Source organism: Myodes glareolus, chromosome 16 (assembly GCF_982192425.1).
Source record: "Myodes glareolus chromosome 16, mMyoGla1.1, whole genome shotgun sequence".
Classification (NCBI taxonomy): Eukaryota; Metazoa; Chordata; class Mammalia; order Rodentia; family Cricetidae; genus Myodes; species Myodes glareolus.
This window is the reverse complement of record NC_142041.1, coordinates 52,619,753-52,646,016: the sequence shown is the minus strand read 5'-3', so window position 1 is coordinate 52,646,016 and position 26,264 is coordinate 52,619,753. Positions and strand designations below refer to the sequence as shown.

The 26,264-nt window shown below is 40.0% G+C and overlaps 1 protein-coding gene across 1 annotated transcript; it reads left to right on the top strand.

Moving 5' to 3' along the window:
• Positions 1-1,470: 1,470 nt before the first annotated feature.
• Positions 1,471-25,488, top strand: Ttpa (alpha tocopherol transfer protein). The gene is made up of 5 exons (XM_048420104.3): positions 1,471-1,689; positions 8,332-8,485; positions 16,060-16,253; positions 19,886-19,996; positions 23,529-25,488. Exons 1-5 carry the CDS (start codon positions 1,486-1,488, stop codon positions 23,700-23,702), a joined length of 837 nt encoding a protein of 278 aa, XP_048276061.1. The 5' UTR covers positions 1,471-1,485; the 3' UTR covers positions 23,703-25,488.
• Positions 25,489-26,264: the final 776 nt, after the last annotated feature.

Below are 26,264 nucleotides of genomic sequence, written 5' to 3'. Positions count from 1 at the left end.
AGTTTCTTTCACTGTATGCTTCCAGGTAGGAGTCTACCACTGGGAAAAGTCAGGGCAGAAACTCAGGACAGGAACACGGAGGCAGGAACTGAATCAGAGACACTGAGGCGAATTGCCTATTGGCATGCGTTCTGTAACTTGTTGGGCCTGCTTTGTTCCAAAATCTAGCACCCCCTGCCCAGCGTGGCTCCACCCATAATGGGTTGGCTCTCGCAGATAAGTCATTAAGCAGAAAAATGTTCTATAGAGGGACCCAGATACATGATGGAGGTAATTCCTCAACTGCCCAGGTCAGCCTAGTTTGTGTCATGTTGACAAAGAAACTAACCAGCATCTTTGTTAATCTATGATTTATCTCTGTTGTTTTTTTTTACCCCCAAACCACACAGAAATGAAAACCTTTCCAAGGCAAGAGTGTTGTTTTGTTCAGAGGGTGCCACCCAAGAACCACTTCATAATGACTGAAACATCTGACATTCTCGCTCCCTTCTCCCTTCTGAGTTCCTTGAAGGCGAGGGTCTGTTTTCACCCGCAACATCAGCCTTCTGTGAGCATGCGCTGAACATTCAAGAGGAATTAGTTTTATGGATTTTCTTAGGCGAGGGTCTGTTTTCACCCGCAACATCAGCCTTCTGTGAGCATGCGCTGAACATTCAAGAGGAATTAGTTTTATGGATTTTCTTCAGTCTAGGTGGTAGTTCAATTCTACAATAATTGCGATGCATGGAAGTGAAGAAAAAAGTTCTTTCATGCATTTTCAGATTTCCGGGGTCATCTCTTGGCGTCGACTTCTTCACCAAACATACTGATTCCATCACTGAAGAGTTTGGCGGTGAAATCTAGACACATATATTTATGATGTTTAAGAACTTCCCGGCTCCATCCCCACCCCCCTTGTATTTGTATATGAGTCTAACAGAGCTAGATACCAAGATCTGGGAAGTGGTTTCCTGGACAGAAGCAAGGAGGGGGGAGGGGCAATAAGATTGCCAGGGTTGTTTCCTTGAATTGCAGTTTGGAAGGAGTTACAATACTGGAGTTGGCCGGAGCTCACTCAGTCTTAAGGAAGGAGTAGCATGGAGGGCGCCTAGAGTTTCTGCCGCAGGCTTTTCGATAGCCCTTTAAAGGCTGTTTACAGTTTCACAGGAAGGAACAGAGAGAGAGGGCAAAAAGGAAAGGGTGGGAAAGGTCCTCTGGCAGCCTACTCAGAAACATTCCAAGTAACTTCTTGACTTTAACACCAGGACTTTCCTTAACTGGGACTGACTCGGGCTACTATAGAAAGCCCTAAGAATGTGATCAGCACCCAAGGGCACCACGTGGGTTCTTTTAAGAGGGTGCCGTGTCCCTTGCCCCGGCGGGGTGAGAGAGTCCAGGGCTGCCTGGGTGAGTGTGAGTGGGGCGGCGGCCACGGCGAGGGGCGGAGGGTGGCGCTGGGCCCACGCTTTTCCCCGTCGCCCTGGCAGCGGCGGTGGCGCGGCGGGCATGGCAGAGATGCGGTCGGGGCCAGTGGCCGGGCCACAGCTCAACGCGCTCCCCGACCACTCGCCGCTGGTACAACCCGGTTTGAGGGAACTGAGGCGCCGAGCGGAAGAGGCGGGCGTCCCGCAGACCCCACACCCGCTCACAGACGCCTTCTTGCTGCGCTTCCTGCGCGCCCGGGATTTCGATCTGGACCTGGCCTGGCGGGTAAGTGTGCACCGGGCAGGATCCACGGGAGCCGGGCTTGGAGCTGTGGCTGCAGCCCAGAGCCCCGGGTGTCCCTCCTCCCCTCCCCGCAGAAGCTGTGGTTCCGGCCGTCCGGTTGGACCTCTCTCCGTCCAAGACGGTCTCCAGGATTAGGCAAAGTGGAGATGCGAAAACTCAGCTCTAATACACCTGAGTAGATAACTCCAAGAGAGATCAGAGAAGTACGAGTTGGACATCTGAAGGCATCTTGAAAAGGACTATGCTAATAGAGCTAAGTGACAGGGCTGTCAGGCAGTTTGGCATGTCTGGAATTCAGGGCGGGAAGCGCGATTCTCTTGTGGTTCAGGTATTCAGGGCACCCAGGCAAGTCCAGACCCTGGGACTGGAGAGGTGCGACCTTGAGTTTGTCCATCAGGGTCAGAGCTCTTATCTGTTCAGTACCTGTGAGGACAGGACAGTAGTTTCGAGAATTGTACGTTAACCTGTAACTGCTAGAACAAGATGTGCTCAGCCCTGTGCTTGGCACAGAGTAAGCGGTCAGCGGTCAGCGAGAGGATCTGACCATGACCGAGACCTTTCTCCAAGAGAAAACACTAGGGTGCTGAATTCCAACATCTCCAAATTTATTGAAACGAATTTTATTGGATAGTGCTATGTGTGGCAAAAGCAACACAAATAACACAAAATAGTAAAAAGTGCACAGGAACTTCTAAAAAGGAGAAAACTTCCCACCACAAACTTTAGTTAGTAGTTGAGTGCCCAGAAGTAACATTACCTGTTACTTCACGCATGTGGTTTGTGTTCTCTCACACAGGTGCCTGCGTTTTTATTTTTTATTTTGGTTTTCTGAGCCATGATTTTCTGGACTCATGTCATGTGAGCACAAGCATACACATCTTACACTTTTTTGGACTTTACTTTCTCTTAAAATGGAGGTATTACATTAAACATATCTAATAAGCTCCCTGTTTTTGCCTGTGGAGATTGTTACCAGGTGGTGCTACGACCTGTGCTCACTGCTCATGCCTTCACCCAGTGATGGGGACCCCAGTGTCAGCATGCTCACTGCTCATGCCTTCATCCAGTGATGGGGACCCCAGTGTCAGCATGCTCACTGCTCATGCCATCACCCAGTGATGGGGACCCAGCACTGCCATGCTCGCCATTTTGCCCTTCATTTAGTGTTCCTCTTTTTTCTTTCCTTTTTAAAAATAGCTTCATTCTGTTTAGCAGAACAAAAAGTGCCATTGACAGGACGGTGTCTATTTTCTTCTATCACTGACTTTGCATTCTAGTTTGTCTTTATACTTCATACGTAGATAGGAGCTAACCTTGATGCATCCTTATTGCACAAGTTCATCAGTTGCTAAAGCATGACGCTCCTGTTTTCAGTGAGGAGAAATGCAGCAACTTTGCAGGGAGCTTTCTCGTTGTTTGCTACACCAATAAAATGTGCGCTGCATAATGGTGTCTTTTTCTCCATATATGTTTGCTGCCTTACCAAATATGATTCACGCTTGCTAGACTAGAAACAGCTTTTCATTATAACATGCATTCATTTTGTTATAACTGAGGTTAACCACATTTTAGATATCCAAAACTCATTTTCCAGTTATCTTTTTTGTTTTAGCCACTTGTTCTATTTTTTTTTTTTTGCTTCAAAAATAGCTATCTACATCAAAGAAATAAGGTCTTTGTCCCAGTTTATAGCCTTTCTGGTATTTAAACCCTGTTTTTTCTGAAAGAACTAGAATGTTTAAATATGATTAAAAGTATTGACTGTTCTTTTGTTTGCTCTTGGGTTTCTTTGGTGTTTTGTTCTCTGGTGATGTCAGCAGTGCATCAGAAGGAGGCTCCCAAGCTCACTGGGTCATCAACATGACTAAGTCCTGCCATGTGCAGCAGCCATGGAGCTGGGGAAACAAGCTTTCTCCATCCTTCCACAGATACTTGTTTTTATTTATTTATTTTATATACATTTATTTATTTTTGAAGAGCCTTGTGATCTTGATAGACACTGACACTCCTGTAGTGAGTTGTTTTCCACAGGACCAGCATTTTCCTCTTGTGGGACTGAACTCAAGTTTTAGACAGGAAAAACAATCACTATACTACTGTACGACACCCCTACCCTTTGTTTGGGGGACTGTAAAATTATTTTTATTTCTTTTTTGAGCTGGAGATTGAACCCAGGGCCATGTACATAGTAAGACAGTAGTCCATGACTGAGCTGCATCCCCACCCCTTTTATAAATGCTTCTACCAACAATTTCTTTAGAAATGCATAATTGCTCTTCTTTTAATGTTGATTTCAATTTAGTGAGATTATTTTGATGTTGCATGTTAGAAATTAAATAACAGCTGCACTTACTAAATTAAATTCCACTTCACTTCTTTCCCTGTTCTTACTGGGTGTGAAGTTTCTGAACACCGTGATCAATGAATGCACTAGCATGCACTTGGCAGCTACTGAATATTAACACACAGTCCCTGTAGTTGAAAGAAGCCCTTAAAAATACAGAGCGATATCTAATACCTAAATCTTTGAACTGTTGATCTTAGCTGCCTTTTAAATAGTCATGGGTAAGCAGGTAAGGATATAGAATCTGTCTGTAGTCTCCGTGAGAATGTGTACATTTCCTATATTCTGTCTTTTGCTAAATGACTTTCATTGCACAGACCCTTGATGAACTGCCTAGTAGGACGGTGTCTGAGTCCGCTGGACAGAACCCAAGTCTCTGCTTGTGACCTCTTGTCTTGTCTGCCAACTGGAAAAAAAGAGGAAAGGGCAAATGTATGCAACTTTCTATTTTTTCTGAAGTGGTTGTTAGTGTAATCGCTCCTCATGGTATATAAGCTCTAACACTTTGTAGGAAGAAAATTCTAAAATACCCTCAGTTATAATGGAATTTCTTATTATTCTGGTTTTCTAAGTTATGATAAATTAGTATTTTCTAGTCTTAATAGCTTTCAGTACTCACTGTTAAGCTGCAGCACAGTAGAGTAACTAACTCATTGGTACTCACACAACTGTAGAGTAACCGTCAGTCCTCAACAGCTGTAGAGTAACCATTAGTACTCACACAGCTGTAGAGTAACCCGTCAGTACTCACACAACTGTAGAGTAACCCATCAGTCCTCACACAGCTGTAGAATAACTCATCAGTACTCACACAGCTGTAGAGTAACCCATCAGTCCTCACACAGCTGTAGAATAACCCATTAGAACTCACACAACTGTGGAGTAACCATTAGTACTCATACAGCTGTAGAGAAGCCCATCAGTACTCACACAGCTGTAGAGTAACCTATCAGTACTCACTGCTATGCAATGGCATAGTAGAGTAACTCATCAGTACTCATGTAGCTGTTAATCTGTGGCTCAGGACTTTGAATTTGGTTGAAGCACAGGAAAGGCTGTATTACTGGATGGCTTCCCTGGCTCATTCAGGTCAGAACAGTAAGCATGAAAATAGCCTTCATCTGTTTGACAAGAAAACTGTCTTGTTCCTTACATTTCTGTCTTAATCTGGGAGCATTCACAATAGAATACTGATAGTTTTTATAAGAATAAGACTACACACACACACACACACACACATGTATGTATGCATGTATGTATGTATTCCTTGAGTCTTGCCATATAATGCCTGGTGTTTTCTGAGGACTCTACCGGCAAGAAGACCAACAGCGTACATGGTCCACTAGACCTTGGGCCACAACTGTGAGCCAAAATAAACTTCATCTCTTTGTAAGTGGCATCATCTATGTTATTATACTATTAGCAACAAAATAACCCAAAACATGCACAGTGGTACTGTAACCATCTTTATGGTTTCTACCAAGACTTCAAATCTTTTACAATTCTTCTTCTTCCTGACAATTTCCATGAGACTAATATCTTTTTGTGGAGTTTATCATACCATATGTAAATTTTAATTTTCCTTTTTCTTGGTGGATAAACATAATTTCTTAAGGTTTCATTACCTATGTAATAGAATAATGGTAATTACTTATAAGGCAAAACTGAGAAGATGGTACTGTACTTCATAAAAGTGGCATGAATACTTTGTATGTGTGTGTGCATGCGCACGCATTCGTGTGTGTGTGTGTCTGTTGTCTATGTCATGGTTTGAAAACAGACAGAAAATGTAAGAGGATACCCACCATAAACATAACATTTTAAATAGACATTTCTAATTTTTGACTGAAATAGACAGTGTAGTAAGAGAAGCGGCGGCTGTCTAGTTTAGCCCTGAAATAATTACACAGAAACTGTATTCTTTTAAACACTGCCTGGCCCATTAGTTCTAGGCTCTTATTGGCTAACTCTCACATCTTGATTAACCCATTTCCATTAATGTGTATCGCCACTTGACTATGGCTTACTGGCATGAGTCTAACCAGCACCCATCTCAGGAAGGAGGTCTGCCACACTTCCCTTTCTTGCCAGCATTCTGTTCTGTCTACTCCACCCACCCAAGTTCTATCCTATTAAAACACCAAAGCAGTTTTCTTTATTCAACCAATGAAAGCAACACATAGAAAAAAAGCTTTCTACACCAAGACAGCTTTTAGTAGCAACAGTAAAAAATATTTATTTGCAGCTGTTTTTTTTTTGTTGTTGTTGTTACTGTTGCTATGGACTTGAGTTTGGTCTGACAATTGCTTAGTAGCAATTCGTTTTTATTATTAACATTTATGCCAACTGTATTTGTGAATTTGTTTATCAGTGTAGCATAAATGACCAGAGATTTGGATTCTTAGCCTTTGGGAGTTTTAAGTGTCAAGATGCATAGCAGTAATTGTTCATATTTACAGAGATTATTCTTTTCAAGTGTGGGCACAGCTGATGGCTTCACACATTGATCTGTTCTTTTAGTCAACATGTTTTCATCTCCTGAGGCTACAATCTGAAGATATTTGCTGGATGTGCTGCCTCCATTAGAACCACCCTCTCTAGCAAGACACACTTTTACATTCCCAGGATGATAAAACCATTATTCTATATGGTCACCAAGGTGTTGCTTTCAGCATTTACACAGAATACAGATTTAAAGACTTACCTTTGTCTGAGGAAATTGTCAAAATATAACTGAGCATCATAAAATGCTATTGACACTGATTCTGATGCCACCTAGGACAGGAGGAGGAAGGGACATTCATAGTAGTGGACAGAATGAATGCATCAGAGCTACAATGTGCCTCTTGTTCTTGCTGCCTTTGGAAATGTCTATTTAGGTCACCAATTATTTTTGCTGGCAAATTGACTGACTTTCTTCTTTCTTACTTTGCTGCATTTGACTTTTAGCAAGTCTCTTGTTTAAGCTAAGGAGACTTCATTAGATGCAGAGATGACAGAGACAGACAGAAAAAGAAGACGACAACATGAGACTAGGAATAAGGAGAGGAAGGAAAGAGAGAGAAGGGAGGACCACAGAGGCTCTGTCCTGGAGGACTCCGTGGTAATGCTTTTCTCACGGTCCAATTGGCTTTTCTCCAACTCAGTCCCAGCCAGGGACTTATTCCCCAGCTCAGAATTCCCCTTCTGTAAGCTATTATACAGGAGGATTATCTGGATTACCACTGTTTTATGGCTGCAGTTATCATGTTTATGGTAGCAGATTGCAAATATTGAGTTCCTCTGATGAAGATTCCCCAGATTAAGACCCTCAGTCAGTGAAGGACAAGGTTCCGATGCAGTATCTTCCTAGTATTTCCACAAAATGCTTGCCATTTCTTTGCCTTTCACCTAACTGAGGTTTGACATGGCTAAGAGCACCCTTTAAGCATAAAACAATCCAGTGCCAATCTAAGAAATATGACAATGCCAAAAATCAAAAGAAAATTAATTTGTTGACTGGTCAATTATTATGGCACTTCTATGGGTGACACAGCGAGTTTCTTTTACACTATATTTTACCAAGATCTAAGTTGTAGTTATATAGCTGCTTTACTTCTAATTTATTTGATTGGATTTCAATCCTTTTTCCAAAAGTACTAGGGGTAGTATTTTAGTTATCTATTGCTAAGTAGGAAGCCTCCCTTAATGTTTTTGATGTACAGCATGATCCCACACTTGCCTGTGCTCTGTGACTTGGCGAAAGCTCAGTGCAGTGATGCATTTTGGTTCCTCATGGTATTCAGTGATAATCTGACTGAAGTTAGACTATATAGGATAGCCTCTCCACTTCCTGGGCTTCTCTCCATGTGGTCTGCTCCCATCCAGTCATCTTACATATGCCTGGGTCAAACTCAGAAGGCACCAGGCTTTTGTGTCCAGCATAGTTTCATTTCCACAGCTACAGTATTTGACAAAGCAGGGTGTAAGACCAACTCACATCCAAAGCCAATTCCACCTCTTTCAGGAAGGTATACATCACAAGGTCTGGACTTGCTGGTGACTATTTTGGGAGACTATTATGGAGGGCAATTAAAAATGACTGAGTCTTGTGTTCATGGCCAACTCTTGTGGTCTCAAATTCTTAATGAAAGGAGGTCTGTCATCTATAATGAAAAAAACTCTTCCAGATTCTGATATGATAGATGACAACATTCACACACAATATCAAGCCTTTCAACTGTTTTACAAAATGTTTACCATGTAAATCATTTATGGACACATTTAATTTTATTTTTCAGTTACTGAAAAACTATTATAAATGGCGAGCAGAATGCCCAGAATTGAGTGCAGATCTGCGCCCTAGAAGCATCATTGGACTTTTGAAGGCTGGCTACCATGGGGTGTTGAGATCCAGGGATCCCACTGGCAGTAGAGTTCTTATTTACAGAATTGGTAAGTCATATGCAGCTCTGCTCCCTCCTGTTTGTTTTGACTTCTCCCTGTCATTACTCGCTGTTCTGGTATTTCTTTTTGCCAATGTTTTATCTCATCAGGATGCTATAGTATAGTCCCTTAGACTGGTGGCTTAAAACACTGAATTTTAGTTCTTAGCGCTGGAGGCTGTGAAATACAACATCAAAGCATCAGTGATTTTGATCTGATGAGAGACTGTTTTCTGGTACACGGAGCTTTTCTCAGCCTGACATCATATAGTATAAAAAATACAGTAGCCCTTGGGGCTTCTTTAAAATCTCATTCATGATGACTCTACCTTTCTTCCCCAATCATCTTTCCAAATCTACTTCCTCACACCATGAACTACGTTGTTAACATGGCTCAGCAAATAAAAGTGTTTGTTACAAAAGTCTGATGGCCTGAGTACAAACTTTGGAACCCAAAACGAAAGGAAAGACCTGACTTCCTAAAGTTATCCTCTGACTTCTACATGTGCAACTTGGCATGCGCTCTCTCTGTCTATCTTTCTGTCTGTCTGCCTGACTGTCTGTCTGTGTGTCTGTCTCTGACTCTCTCTCTCTCTGTGTGTATGTGAGTGTGTGTGTGTGCATGTATGTGTGTCAGAGGACTGTATGCAGAGCTTAGAGATAGATTTCTAGCATATGACTTTGGAGGAGACATATATTTTCAGATCCGTCACTGGTGACATGTAATCTCTGTCGCATCTTTAGTTCTGTGTGGTTAAAACTTCCAGGTGAGAGTAGAAACTCTCACTCCATCATCTCTGCTCATAGTCCATTTGAAAGAATGCAGCTAACCAACATTTCAGGAGCAGAATTTTCTTGAAATATATTTACAAATATCTATCTCTGTCTGTCTGCCTGACTTAATGGAGTCTCAAAATACTGGTCATGCTGACTTTGACCTTTGAGGTCAGCTGGCTTTGAACTTCTGGGCTCAAGCAATCAACCCACCTCAGCCTCCTACTACTCGGTTTAATTACAGGCAGGTACCACACCTAGTAGCCCTTTCTTTAAAGATTTTAAATGAACATGAATCAGTGTTCACTACTTACCTCTACATAAGACCTCAGCCTTTATCTCAATTGCTTGTTGCTTTGTCAGGAACAAGATACTGTTTTAACTCTTGAAAGTATGATTTAAGTGAGTATCACTGGAGTCTGCATTTTTTTTTGTTCCAGGACAATGTATCACCAACAAGCACACAGTAGTGGCTTTTCTGTCCTTCTGTTGCTCCATGCATTCCAAAGGAAGCTTCTTAGGGATAGGGTGGCCAGCATATATGTTTGAATTAGCAGAGAAACTAACATATTACAAAAACTTAGGGTTTAACAGTAGAATTCAAATTTCAGATGAACCACAAAAAAGTTTTTAGTGTTCCCAGGACAGGCTTATACTAAATCTTGTACCCAGCTTATCTGAGATTCACCTTTAAGTGGTGCTTTTATTTTATGCGACAACTGTGCTTAAGTCCCGAGAGCATAGAAAGTGAAACATCCTGCTGCTTTATTTTAGCCCTCTGCCCCCTTTTAAGTGTCTGGGTTTTGGAGGGCCTGGCTGGGTATTTGTTGTTGTTTGTTTTGTTTTTCTAGTTTAGATACTGAGACAAAATAGGTGAAAACAAACTTTTTACAGTGAGAAAGCCAATATGATTTTTTGATCACTAGTATCTTAGTAGCACATTAACAGGTCTATTGTATAGCCTAAGCTTCTGGAAGTATAGTTACTTAAAAGTGTGTTATTTAAGAGCTGGGATAACAGCTCAGTTGGTAAAAAGCTTGTTATGTAAGCATGAGCACTTGAGTTTAGATTCCCAGAACCCATGTAAAAAGCCAGTGCATGCCCCAGTGTGTGTTTATAATCCTGGTGATGGAGACGGGTAGTTGCCTGGGGCTTGCTGCCCATAAGTCTAGCTGAATCAGTCAGCTCAAGGCTCAAAATAGAAGGTAGAAAATGATAAAGACACTCACCATTGACCTCTGACATCCATGTATAGCCACATGTACATGCTACACACAAACACACACACACACACACACACAGAGACAGAGACACACAGAGAGAGAGGTTCATTGTTTAACTCAAAAATATTTAACCTCAAAGATACATAGGTTTAAGGGAGGTCAGAAAAGAAAGCTATATTATAAGCCTCCTGTGTGTTATGTAATTCTTAGAATGAAAGGAAAAACTTAGAAGTATTTTATGAATAAAATAAAAGGACAGAATAAGATTTTATAAATTTTCACAATTTAATTGAATTGATGGAGTAGCTGCATCTGTGATAAACTTTCCCCCCAGAAGCCCAGTGCAGTAACTTCCCCTCTGTACTGTGTCTGCACGGTAAAAGCAGTGAGAAAATGCAGAGCCCTTCCCTCTATGTTGACTTCTTTCAGCCCCATGACAGAGGATGTAATCTGAAGCCTTTACTACTACTATACTATAGCAGCAAAAAGCAAATTTTAGCAATGAAGATTTAGTTTTAATCATAATTGAGTTATTATGAGTTGAAGCTATGGGGCATGTTGACTTTATTGAAATCTGTAAAGTGCACATAATAAAACCCGATAAACACAGAATTGATGTGAGGATTTCATCTTATTTTATATAGCACATGCATGCACACATATATGTACACACACACATATATATTACATAATAAGAACATTAACTGACACACAATAGTTAATAAATACTAAGTAGATCTAGGGAAGAAATAAAATTCTAATTTCTCATGTCTTTCTTTATGGAGCTTACTTAGCTAGTACCGTGCAATAGAACCCTCAGTGATGACCCTGTTTGACAGTAACTACTAGCCTGCGCATAACTATAGCATACAGGTGGGACTGAAGCTGCTGGGATGAGGAGCTGAACTTTTAATTTACACTCACAGAAGGTGAATACAGGGCAGAACAGGTCTGACAGGTCACTTGGCTCAGAAAATAGTCAGAAACTGTTTTATAGTCTGCAAATCGCCTTTGTGAGCTCACGTTTCATCATTGTGGTTTTCAGTTCTGAACTTCCTCAGGACAATGGCCTCAAACTTCGCTTCACATGCATCTTATTTCTAAAAATTAAAAAGGTTATGTGCATTTGTGCTCATCTGTAGTGTCCTAGTTTTTGAGCTGAATAAATAATTTCCATATTCTTACCAAGAATCTGAGTTGCTGTAAATCACAGGGAAATCTCATGGCCATCTCTTCCCTTTCTAAGTCTTTATCTTTTTCTTCACAGTGTTATAATACCAACTAACATTTAGAACTGTTAAGGCTCAGCCTCTGAAAACAAAACTTGAAAACTTCTCCTTGGTCCCACTCCAGCCCCACATGCCACCTCTGCTCTCAACTTTCCTGCCCTCAGCCAGACTCTTTGTGTTCCTGCCAGTCACCGGACATGGTTCTCAAGATTCTCATGTAAGCCCTGGTCTCATTTCCCTCCCAACTCTCTGAAAGGTCTTTAGGCAACTGTGGTAAGCAATCCTCTTTCCAGCAAATCTGCTCAACAGGCCAAGTTCTATTTGAGTTCTGCAGTAAGCCAGCACTTCTCTCTTGTGAACTCCTGTTCTGTGTCTCTGTTACCATGCATTCCAGGAGGCTTTTCATCATCCAGAGTGGCATTCTTCATTTCTACCACAGAAAATACCTGCTTTCAGCAGCCTTTTAGTTCTGAAATTCCTCGGGACACTGGCCTCAGCCTTCATTTCATGTGTATCTTATTTCTGAAAATTAAGAAAGTTATGTGCATTTGCATATATCTGTAAAGAGGTATGTGCATACGAGTGAAGATGGCCAGAGAGACCAGAGACAGTATGGAGTCCCCTGGAACTGAGTTACAGGAGGTTATGAGATGTTTGTGAGAAATGTGGGTTCTGGGAATGAAATTCAGGTTCTCTGCAAGAATAGAACACTCTTATGTGCTGAGTAATGTCTCCGGCCTATCAGCTTCTCACATGTATAAGAGATAAAGGAGTTGCTTTATCTCTCTCTCCTATAAAGGAGGGAAACAGATCTATTCTAGACAGTCTCTATCATAGGTATTATATAAGCACAAATGATTACCAGAATTGTGTCTTTACCATGTTTTATTCTTTGGGGATTCAGATTAATACAATTGGTTGTCAGTTCTTCTTGCATCCAGTTGGCAGTCTTCTGGTCAACATTGTGGAATGTGTACATACGATCTTTCCACCACCAAACACGATCTCAATAAATAGCACAGCCAACTTGCTTGGAAGCCAAAGCAAGGATATGTGATTTTCTGAGCTTTTTCAATTTCTTTGTTATTAAACTTTTGTTCTTCTTCCTTGTTTTTCTCCCGTCTCCCTTCCCTTTGACAAGATCTCACAGAACCTAGGCTGGCTTTGAACTCAATGTATAGCTGAAGATGACCTTGAACTCCGATTCTCTGGCTCCTACCTTCCAAGAGCTGTGAGTCCCGGTGTGCACCACCACACCTGACCTGAAACATTTTCGGCTTCACATACCCTTTAGGCATTCAGTGGACTCCAGTCTGAATCGCTATGCATTTTTTCAACTAAGGAAAAAAATTTCTATCATTAATGTTCCTTTCTTGTTTCCTGCTTTTTGTTTGTTTGTTTGTTTCTGATTTATTTGGGTTTTGAAATGTCCAGATTCAGCTGCACTGGTCTCAATTTTTGGACACTACCAGATTGTGTTCTTTTATGTGAGATTGGGAAAGAGTCTTCAATTTGACTTTTTAAATCATTATTCTTTGTCTGACTGGCTCTCCGCTGCCACTTAACAAACCCATCAACTGATGTTTTTCAGTTAATTTTTATTTCTAAGATTTCTACTGAATTTTTTTAAATAGCCTCTCTAATAAAAGAACATATTTTTATTTATTCTTTGAGAATTTCATTCATATGTGTATTTTGATCATATCTACCTTGTCAAGCTCCTCACAGACATCACTCCACATCCCCTTTCCTAACTCCTGTCCTTTTTAAATAACCCGTTAAAGTCCAATTAGTGCTGTCGGTATGCAAATGAGTATACAACCCTTCCCTGGAACATGGGCCCCTGAGCAGGGGTTACATTCCTGAGTACAAGTGGCTTTCCCTCTCCCAGAAAGGTCATCTGACAATAGCTTCTGGCCAGGATGGGTGCTCACTGAGTCCTTCCCCTGTTCATGTTGGAATGTTCACTGACTTGATCACAACAACCATTGCTGTTGTGAGGCCGGGAGTTCACCAGCATTGCCACACCCAGAGGACAGGGGTTCCCAGGAGTCCGCACCAACCTCTACTTCTTACAATCTTTCCACTAGGTCTTCTGAGATGTTCCCTGATGTGGGGTGTGTGTGAGTGTGTGTGTGTGTGTGTGTGTGTGTGTGTGTTCTCTCCACTTTGACAGTTTGTAAATGTCAGTGTTAACTGCTATCCACTACAAAAGTTTTTCCAAGGAGGACGGAGAGATGCACTAATCTTGTGTATAAAGACAAGCATTTAGAAGGTAGTTTGGTACTATAACCATTTAGAAAAATTACAGTAATAGGTTCCCCCACAGGGGTTATGACCTTCCTGTCTATAGTCTTGTGACCAGATTTACAACACCAGGTATGTGGCAGGCCTCACATGTAATTGGGAAGGAGTTGCTTTCATCGTGGTTATGCCACTATTACCACAATGGGCAGATCTGGCTGGATCTGTTATTACGGAACCTCTCTGAGTTCACAGATGGGTAAGGGTGTTGATGCCTTTTAACCTGCAGCAGCATATATTACACCTTTCAGCACCGTGAAAGCTAGCTAGCGATGAGGAGGCTTCCAGGTCCTGTGATGATCAAAGTGAGTGGTATCTTCAGCAATATGGTCTTATCACCAAGAATTACCCTCTCCAAAATGTTTCTTTATTTATTGTGTGTATGCTTGTGTGGGTGCCACATGGGCGTCACATCATGGATGAGGTCAGAAGTCTACTTTACTATCAGGAACCAGTTCTTCCCTTCTACCACGCTGCTTCCTGGTATTGAGCTAAGCAGTCAGACTTGGTGGCAAAAGACTACGCCCACTGAACCATCTCCCTGGCCCTATCTATCCTTACAAATAGCTTCTTCTTCATCCCTTACATCTGTGACGCTATTCCTTCTTTTACTTCAGCTTTCTCTTTTAACTGCTTTCTTGATTTTTACTTCTTTATCTATGGAGTTTGGTTCCTGTCTTCTTTTTTTTTTTTAAGATTTATTTATTTATTATGCATACAGTATTCAGTACTCTGCCTGCACTTCTGTCTGCAGGCCAGAAGAGGGCACCAGATCTCATTACAGATGGTTGTGAGCCACCATGTGGTTGCTGGGAATTGAACTCAGGACCTTTGGAAGAGCAGGCAATGCTCTTAACCTCTGAGCCATCTCTCCAGCCCTGGTTCTTGTCTTCTCGTATGTGTATCATATGACAATTTTTAATAAATCTTGATCATTTTTAAAGACAACCTCCTTCCCTGACCATTACTACTATCATTTCCGCTTGCCATGACCTGTCTTAAGGATGGTGGGGAGGGACAGGCTGTGTGGACAAGAATATCAGTACCTCCTCTTACCATAGATACTCTGTTTTCTCTGGGTGTGGCCTTTCCAAGCCAAGCTTCCTGCCCAGGCCTGTAGGGGCATGACTGATCTATGCTGGTCCCTGAGATCTGGCAGACGACCAGCTTGTCTTTCTGCTTTCTGCTTTACAGGCTTTTTCTTTAGCAACCTCTTAGTTAGTCATCTGTCCATCATTGTGACAGGGTTCCTGAGGAAATCAATGTGAGAGGAGGAAAGATTGGCTCCAGATTAAGCCCATCATTAGTTAGTGTCATTACTGTGGGCTAGTGTTGATGCAGAATTCCATACCAGGGAGAACGTGATGGAAGACAGCTGACAAGATTATGGTGACCAGGAGTCAACACCTGAGAACAAGAGACAAAATATCCTCTTCAAGTGAACCCACATAATGACCCACTTCCTCCAGACAGGTCCTACTTCAAAATTCTCAGTACCAGCCGCCTGTCCACTAAGTTATGATTCATAGATGCATTAGTTCACGGATGAGCTTAGGGCCCTCTTGAGCTAGTTCCCTTCAGACAGCATTATCTCTGAACACTGGTGGACTAGGAACCAAACCTGTAGCACATGAGCTGATGGGTAGACTTCAGATCCAAACCACATGCTGCTGCGATCCTTGCTGCTGATTGCAACCCAGGCTCACACTTTTTTCTGATCTTGGAGCACTGTCAGAGGTATTAAATATGCTCGTTTCTAGGCACGAACCTCCCTTGAAGTGATGATGTGACCTCACTTATCAATCACATTTGATCTGCATTCATTCCTAGGTCATGTTCTTAAAATCCATTCATATCCAGAAATTTGAGGAAGCAGGGAGAAGCAGGCACATATTTGGACCTCAGTTCAATCTATTTATTACTTAATTCATCATCCCTTGTTCATGATTTTATTTCTACACATTCTTTAGGCCTTAAAATTATTTGTTCCTTTAAAGAATCTTTCTGATTTTACACACAGTGCTAAGATGCAATGTTTTTTTAATTTATTGTAGCATCCTGGGACCCAAAAGTTTTTACAGCCTATGATGTATTTCGTGTAAGTCTGATCACATCAGAGCTCATTGTACAAGAGGTGGAAACTCAACGGAATGGAGTCAAAGCTATATTTGACCTAGAAGGCTGGCAAATTTCTCATGCTTTCCAGATTACCCCATCTGTAGCCAAAAAGATTGCTGCTGTACTTACAGTGAGTATACATGGTAACTATTAGTATGTATATGTGTGTGTGTGTGTATGTGTGTGTGCGCGTGTGCACACACATAAGTGGGTGAGTGTGTATACATTGTAACTGTTAAACATATAATAGTATTTAATTGTATTTGTACGTTTTTTGAAACTTAAATAATATACGTGGTAGGTATATTTAAAGAATGTCAATAGTAAATATAATTAATTTATCAAAAATGTAACAAACCTCAAAAGCAAATACTTTCAAACTAAGTAAGTGCAGAATATATACGTTTAAATATAAAGTGATTTTATTTTATTTTTGTCATTTAAGTTTTCTTCCTAAGCTAAAATGTTGATTCAAGCCAGGTGTGGTAGAACACATCTGAAATTCCAGCATTTAGCTGGCACAAGCAGGAGGACCAGAAGAGCAGCCTGATGAGACCTGATGTCAGAACAATATTAACAACAGAAGTTGACTCAACAATTGTTGTGGAATAGAATATTTGTTTAACTATGTAAAGATGTGTTATATTTGTTTATGTTGTAGAATATTTTTTAACTATGGAAATATGTATTGTATTTGTTTATGTTGATTATGTTGTATTAGTTTATGTTGATATGTAAATATGTGTTGCTCTTTCACCTTGCCTGCCTTGGTGTGGGAGGTCCTTCTATGTGATGCCTTTATTGGTTAATGAATAAGGATCTGCTTTGAGCCTATGGCAAGGGCAGAACAGAACTAGGTGGGAAAAGCTAGGCTGTATGCCGGGAAAAGATGGCGGAGTTAGAGAGAAGCCATGGAGCTGCCGCCAGAGTCAGACATGCCAAAACTTTGCCAGTAAGCCACAACCATGTGCTGATAAACAGATTGTTAGAAATGGGCTAAATTAATATGTGAGAATTATCCACTAAGAAGCTAGAGCTAATGGGCCAAGCAGTAGTTTGAATAATATAGCTTTTGTGTGTTTATTTTGGGGCTGAGCAGGAATCAACAAGCATCCTCCCTCCAATACTGCCTAAGGCATTTGATTGATCTAATAAGAAGTTGAACAGCCAATAGCCAGGCAGTGGAGGGATAGGTGGGACTGGTGGGCAGAAAAAAAAAGGGGAGCCATCTAGCCAGTCAGTCCAGGCCAAGACAGCCAGACACAGAGGAAGCAGAACAATAGGATGGACAGTACACAGATGAAGTAAAGGAGCCTTGGGGCAGCACATAGATTAATAGAAATGGGTTAATTTAAGTTTAGAAAGCTAGTAGAAACAAGTCTAAGCTAAGGCTGAGCATTCATAATTAATACTAAATCTTACGTCATGGTTTAGGGGCTGGCAGTCTATAAAGCCTGCTACAAAAATATAACAATGATACAATGTCACATGTCTTGTTAGCTATAAATTGATATGCTTTTCTCCAGAAATTAAATCTTTATGTATATACCTGTGTTCTTGTGTGTATACCTACACATGCATGAATGTATGTAAGAAAGCCAGAGGAAAGCCTTAGGTTTTGTTTCTCAGTTGCCATTTACCATATTTTGATATACAATCTCTCATTGGTCTTCACTGATAAGGCTGACTGGCTGGTCAATGAACCTCAGGAGCCTTCTCCATCACTCCAGTGCTAGGATTATAAACATGTACCAACATGCTCAGCTCCTCACAACTCATCAATTTAGGGATCAAACCAAAGTCCTAATGTCTGCATGACAAGCAGATGAGTAACTAAGTCATCTTTCTAGCCCCCAAAGTCTTTTTAAAAAAGCCATTATCTTTAACCTAGTAATACTACTTCTCAGACACAACTAATGAATTATCTTGAATACAGTAAGGACACTGACCTTGTAGCAATAATCATTTACTATGTGCTAGATACTTTCCTAAAGCTTCCAAATGTTTTTCTACTTAATGGCCGTCCTGGGTGATGGCAGATAATGACAACTTCAAATCAGCAGTGACCTAAGGATCCTAGTGCAGGTCTGCAGAGTGTAAAAGCTGTTCTACCATCACCTCTCTTCCTAGACACAGACAGTGCCTTGCAGCATAATGTAGAAGAAAGTTAGATACAACTTACTCGTTCAAATATAAGAAAGTGAGCACTTAAATAATGACATCCATTTGATGGACCATCTCAACAATGTTAAAACTCACAGTGCTCGCCACAAATCATATTACAACAAGGGGACAGTACAGAATGCAAGAAGGCAGTTAAGTTTAAATAAAATTAAACATCGAACCTGGGAAAAACCCAATTAATAATATATCTCAAAATGGCAATGTAAGAGTCTGCACTTCCAATGGATACCCACGTCCGACCCAGGCTGCGCACTTCCTGAACTCGGGCCCACAAGAAGGGACGATTGTCCTGAGGGTTGAAAAAAGAGACACAGACAAAAGAGACTTGGCTCATCTACAAGAGTAAATGGCAACTTTATTAAACTCAAGTCAGATATTTATACCAGTGGGCTAGAAAGACCGAAAATGCAAGGCCTCCTCCCAACCAGGAGCAGTAGGGAAGATTAAAGCCTTCCCGGCACCTCGGGCAAGGTCAGCTAGGGGAGGCAGGCTATCGGCCCACTGCTAAGACCTTGAATACAAGTGGAATCACCATAACAAAGAGAACCAGGTTCTCGCTAAGTTATCCCCTCAAGCCAGAGCTAGTGCAGAGTCTCCAGGAAGTCGGAGGTCACACGGCCCTGCGAATCGCCAGGAGAGAAGGGAAGAAACTTTGGTAGCTACATGGCAAGAAGGGGAAAAATTCTTCATAAAAGATAAAAAAGTATTAACCTCAATTACTAAACTTTTGGGTAAGAAAACTGTGAATGAGTTTATTTTCTTTCAGGTATTAACCTTTCAAGCTTTCTAAGCAGTATATGACTTGGACACTAAAGATATATACCAATGTAAAAAATTTAAAACATGTACCTATTGTGATATTCTTTCAGTTTTCATGGATGCTTGATGTTTTTCTCTAAATTTTTTTTTTGTAAAAATACAAAGTCAAAAATGTCTCAAGTTGTGATTGTTTCCTTAGGTGAAGCTTTATGTGTGACTGGGGAGTAGACTTTCTAATCAAAGTGTGTAGATGGCTATTAAAATAGTTGGCCTAAACTAGGAGGATAAAGCCTTCCTACAGGTCTTTTCTGAGTCCACTGGCAGTGATAGATAAACCAGGCTTTTGTGTTGATGGAATAAACTATTTAAAAATGGAGTCACACTTTACAGTCTGCTGTGTGTGTGTGTGTGTGTGTGTGTGTGTGTGTGTGTGTGTGTGTCTGTATGTGTGCACGCGCACACATGCATGCATAGAGGACAGAGGTTAATGTCTTCTATTGTTCTTCATTTTATTTTATTTTTTGAGACACGGTCTTAAAATCAACCTAGAGCTCATCATTTCTTCCAGGCTGGCTAGAGAAGCGATTGCCTCTGGTCCTTTGTGCTCTGGGGACAGGCACAGCCATAGCAACTGTTTATGTGACTGCCTGTGGTCTGAACTTAGGTCTCCATGCTTGCATAGAATCACTTTATCCAATTGGGCCATCTTCCAGACCATTACCATACACTTATAATGTGTTCGTGGAAGAGACTTATCTTTAGGAATGTAACTGCAGTATTTATGTTGTTATTAAGGTTGATTCTTTTTCCTTTCAAAAGGATTCCTTTCCACTGAAAGTTCGTGGCATCCATTTGATAAATGAGCCAGTCATTTTCCATGCTGTCTTTTCCATGATTAAACCATTTCTCACTGAAAAGATTAAGGGCCGGGTGAGTAAAATATATTCAAGTGATTTCTATCTCCTGAGAACATTCTTATCTCTTCCCATTTAAAGACAGTTTTACTATATTCCCATGTCTTTTGGCCATAAACCATTGGAAAAATAGTGAAAATCTTATCAAACATGTCAAGGACTCTTATAAATTAAAATTTACTTAAAAAATCTAGCATTACTGGCTGTGAGACTCAGGGGACACTGACGTGAATTTATCACTGGAGAGTAAAATATATTCCCTGTAGAGGGCAGTGTGGTAATAGTTATGACAAACTATGTAAGCATTTTTCTGGGAATTCATCAGCTAGATATAGCTATGTACAAACAAAAACATAGATACAGAAAAAGATTAAAACCATCAAGCACTCATCGTGAGGGGTTGGTCGAAGTAACTGATCAATTCACACAAGACTGCAGGGTGTGTTTCAAGGTGAGATGCATTTCATGCAGATCAGTGTTGATATTAGGCAACCTTTTTTTTGGAAAGGGGGAGAGTAAGAACATATTATGTTTGCACCAAAATGTATTTTGTCAGGATAAACAGAAATATGGGTGATTTCCAAATGATCCAGTAAGGGTGGGTGAAAACAGAGTTAGTAACAAAAATCCCTGTATGTGTTTAGTCTTGTTTTGATTTCTAAGTTATGTGAATGTGTTACTTATATAAATAAGAATACATAGTGTCTTAAGTACCAGACACATGTAACTGAAACATATTGTGCCTGGGGAATATGATTTCACGTCTAACAGCTGAAGCAAAGGGGTTGGCCTTCACTAACCTGTCCTGGGGAATATGATTTCATGTCTAACAGCTGAAGTAAAGGGGCTGGCCTTCACTAACCTGTCCTGCTGAGCTTTATGTAGATTTTTTTCTAATTCAAATTTTGTTGTTTATAATGTTTGAAAGGTTTAAAAGTTGTTCTCCACAACAGCAACTGCTTCCCCGCACTGATCCACAGAGGAACATTCTTACAGCTTCCATTCAGGGTACTGTTAAGTTGTCCAGTTTGTCCCTTACTTCTAGGTTCAAGTGACCCTCTCACTCCAGCTTTCTCAGCCGCTGGGGGATGCAAAGCTGTGAACCATTTGCCTGATACAAATGGTTCTGGAAGAACATTGTGACTTAAGCCTAAAAAATATCAGTAGTGATGGCATTTATTATGATGGTATTAATTATAATGCGATACTTAGAAACTTTTATTCCGTCTTTAGAAAGCATAGTATCTTATACCTGGTCAGAATATTATGATCCTATAGAGATTCTTTGCAGTTTAGGTGATCCAGCTGGTATTTCTATTTATTTCCTTAAATTTATTTCCTTATTCATTGACAATTCTAAGCATGTATCTCATCTATTTTGCTCATTCCCCCACCCCTTACCCTTTTCTCAGGCTACCCCACTGCTATTGAACTACTTCTTCCTACCCAGTCCCTCTCCTTCTTTCTTCTATTTTTATTGCCATTTGTGACTTCCAGTGGATATTTCTGTCTTAAAAAATTTGTTCTATTCTTTAGTTATGTGTATGTCTGTGGGGAGGTATGTATCTATGAGTGCAGGTGCCCCTCCAGGCCAGGAGAGAGTGTCAGATCTCTTGGAGCTGGAGTTATATGTGGTTGGGAACCACCTGATACAGGTTTTAGGAACTGAACTCTGGTCCTTTGGAAGAGTTTCAAGCAATCTTATCTCTCCAGGCCAATTTCTTTCTGTCTTCAGAAAAGTCATCCCTAATTGTAAGCTCTAGTGAAGCTTCTGGCTACTTTGCATTTAGTGTTTTATGTAGGCCATTTTGTTGTCCCTTCAGTGTAACTTAGTAACATTGGATACCATCTGATTAATTCTTAAAGTTCTAAGAATAAATATATCTATTTTGGGTTATATTCTGAACAATTTTTAAAAAATGAGAATAACTGAATTTAATGAAAAGAGAAGTCTGAGATACTGGGGCTGGAGAGATGACTCAGTAGTTAAGAGCATTGCCCGCTCTTCCAAAAGTCCTGAGTTCAACTCCTAGCAACCACATGGGGGCTCACAGCCATCTATAAGTGAGAACCGGTGCCCTCTTCTGGCCTGCAGGCATACATGCAGACAGAACACTATACATAATAAATACATACATACATACATACATACATACATACATACATAAAACAAACAAACTCAGATGTTAAGTGAAGTAGCTCGGTGAAAGTTAACTCACATCAGATTTGCCAAGATGGGCAAACAAACTCAGGCACTTTTCCTTCTCAGCTTCTTGGCAACAATATACATGTCGATATTTCTCCTTTCCAGAGAAGATAGGCCTCCTTCTCAGCTGAAAGCATTTTAGTTAGTCTAAAAAAGCCAAGGTGTTGGATTCTGGAGTTACAAACTGCCCAGTGTGGGTGCTGGGAATGAGGCTCACTGAGCTATCTCTCCCTTCCCACCCGTCACTGTTCCTGCAAGCTCTGCAGGGAAATGATCTGCAGAGAGGCAAGAATGAAACTCGGTTCAGTAATGACTTTAGTTAGCCAGGCTGGTTCAAATTTATGGAGACTGACTCCAGGCGGTTTATCTCTTACAGTTAAATACAGTAAAACTTTGGGAAACAAGTTTCCTCCTGACAATTGTCACAACAAAGCTTAAGGCGGTGCTATGTGGAAACTATTTTGCAAACTGTATCTCTTTTGGAAAGCACCAGTGACCCCTTCCACAAGAACGGGTTCTTTTGACTGAGGCGGATAAGGGTCTAGGGAGAAAAGGTTTGTAGTAAGAATAACAGCAAAAAAATAAGCCTCTCTTGCAAAATACGTGGGACTTTTTCCATAAGAATATTTTGTAGTGACTGAGAAACAAGTCTTAGGAGTCTGTGGTATTCAGGTGATGGCTGGCTCAACAGAACAGCTAAAGGTTACCAGGTTGCTAAACAAATCCACTCTAGCCAGATGTCACCCAGATGTCAATTTTGCCCACTGAAGAAAAAATCCTGTGTGTTTAGCAGTTCTTGTTTTTCTAGTGTAAGCCTGGGGACCTCGTGCCCTTCTACACCCTTACCTGTGGGAAAGATATTTTTTGCTTATTTTCTTTAGTAATATCCACTTTTGATTTCAATGGCTTGCTTTATTTTGCCTTTACTGGTATTCTACACTTTTTAAAATTTAAAATGAAAATTTAGGGTTCACAACTGTAATTTCTTGATGGTATTGCATCCATTGCCTGCAATCATATAAATTACTCCTCATAAGCCTAATTGTGAATGCAACTATATGCTTCTATTTACAATGAATTAATATCAGGTGGTAAATTTTATCATCCTTTTGTAAATACACAAATGCAAATCTAAGAAAACAATAAAGTTAATATTTACATCAGCATAATCTAAATACCTAAGTACCATTCCTAGATAGGAAGAGGAATAAAGGGTGCCGTATCTATATGTTCCTGCCAGGCTCAGTGTATCCTGTTTTGTGAGGTTTGTTTTTCCACTGGAAATGCTTCTATGATGGTGAAGTCAAAGACAACACCTTCTAAAACACCGTGGCTCTTTCAGATTCACCTACATGGGAACAATGACAAATCAAGCCTTCTTCAGCACTTCCCAGACATTCTTCCTCTGGAATATGGTGGTGAGGAATTCTCCATGGAGGATGTTTGCCAGGAGTGGACGAATTTTATAATGAAGTCTGAAGATTATCTCAGCAGCATTTCTGAGACCATCCAATGAGAAGTTATTTCCTGGGAATGACTTCCTTATTATAACTTCAAGGATGGGATCCTATCTGGCTACTAAATTCAAGAGCAAACCTTCTAAATGAATTGAAGCTTATCAGACCTTTAAACATGCAACATGAATATCTGGGGAATGTTTTAACTTTACAATGCTCTGTTCCTTTTGAATTAATTAATGTTAGAAGAGATTCCTGTTTACATTCGAAGAACAAACATAGCTCCATCTAAAGTACCTGTTCCCGTGTATCTTTGTACGGTTCAGGTAATTTCATTTTAAGCAAAATTTCATGATCACATTGTTTAATACTAGATTGATGACTAGTCCACTGCAAAGATACTGTGCATATTGAGTGGTGGAGAAACAAACTGTGCTCAGTTGAGGATGGTGTCAGATTAGAATTCAGACTGCAATCTGAATACGGCTTTATGCCGGCAGGATAGTTTATCTCAGGAAAATCCCACGTTAGCATATGAACAGCAGAAGAAACCTTTGAATGTAAGTCTACATGTCTCCGTATTGTATGCAATGAAATCACTATGGTTGATAGAACTGATTTAAAACTTTAGAAAATATTCTGGCCACAGTTAATGCTGTCTTATGCAGTCTTGTGTTTTCAAATAAGTAGAGGATAGGATTGTGCCTTCTGTTGATGTTATACACAGGCTGCTTATACCTGAAAACAGCAGAGCTACACTAAGAAAGAGTTTACACCATGGTTAGCCATCAGCAGTTATAACTAGCACTTTTCAGATTAGTCATAGAAGAATTTGAGTTTTCCTATTATCTCGGAATAGTCTAAGTCCCATGACTCACGTTTAATTTAAACAGTCATAGGTCGGGTGTGCTGTCTATACCACAGTGCGGTTCATTTCTAAGACGTTCATTCATGGGGAAAGATCTAATCTTATCCCATGTTCAGTTCAGTCTTAAATTCCTGAAATAATTTTTATACTCAATGTTGTCTATTAATTTTATTTGAAACTTGAAAGAATACAAAGTAGAGAATTTATTAAATATGTGTTCAGTATTAATCATATATTAGTATCTTTGTGCAAGGATAGTCTTCATTGCACAGGGTGTTTTTCTTTATAAGAAAATGAGTCTAATCAGATGAGCTGATACTTATGATTCTCTGTACATATACTTCTGACAAAATTGAAGAGGTGCAGATGTTCTTCAGAGAACGTGTTTAATTTTGATTTAGCAATTCGAAGCTACCTTTACTATTAATTTTACTAAAGGAAAATCTTGCTTTTTTTCTTAAAATGTTAGTCTTCCTTATTAAATCATAAAATTGTATAAATAAAAGTAATAGACAATCAGTTAAAGGAATAAACAGCAATAAAACACCCTCCAGCTATGAAACTTTTAATCTTAGAGGGAAACTCAGATGTTTCTTATTTACATGTGGCTGTTCAATCACTTGCATGATTCTGTGGCGGGATGGTATATGCCTATAAAGGCTAATGTTGCAAATGTCTTTTTAATGTGTACATTAGTAGTGAAATTTTTATAAAATGCAGCAATTCTATGAGGACCATTGATGAACAATGTGAGTAGACAGCTTTGAATGGTTCTGGGCAAATAACTGGAATTCTTTATGTGCCTTCACTGCAGATGTGCCAGAAGCATTTTCTGGAATGTGAATTCCATAGGTGTTTACTATGGTGCAGAACTTCACAATAATTTGTTTTAATATTGTTAAAAATAAATATTACTATGGTGCAGAACTTCACAATAATTTGTTTTAATATTGTTAAAAATAAATATCTTTCTCATACACCATGGTGTCAATTCTTTTTCATTTAAAATGTAAATGAGGCACTGTTTAAAAAAATGCTTTTTCTTTCAGAAAACAATGAAGACAAACTACTTCTCATTGCCCATTATATGAATGTTGATTGCTTTCTTTCTAAGTCTTAGGTGCGGGCTGCTTTATCCTGACACTGAGCTTGGTGGTGTTTGCTGTGTCAAGTACCGACACTGCGCAACACACTCCAGTTCTGGCCTGGAGTTATCTGTCTTTGGAGTTCATGTGCAGTTTTATATGGAGAGTAAAAAATACCTAAAAAAAATAAAGCCTAGTCAGGAAAAACAAATCATTTGGTTGATACAGTAGCATGCTGATTTGTGTTTTTAGTTTTATTTTCATGTTGCTTAGACTTTTAACTCAAGTGTGCGTGGCTTAGCTTTCTACAGTTAGCTTTGTGGCTCCTTGTATGTATATGCCTGAGGACATGGGTTCTAGTTCCAGCATTTCATAAAACGTAGATAATCTAATTTTAGAACTGTTTCCTACCAACCCAGATCATGATTTTATTGGTTAAACTAGATTTTACTGATAGAAATAGAAATAAAGTTCTTTCGAAATATTCTCTTTACTACTTTCATTAAATATATTGATCAAAAATTAAATTATAGAAAGAAGCCAACTCAGCCGATGAGTGACATTATGCTTTCTAGAACACTCCTCACAGACTATATATGCTGAGTTTTGCCTTTTGTTAGATGGCAGAATTGGGGAAACTAGGAGTTAAAACCTGGAAGCAGAAATGA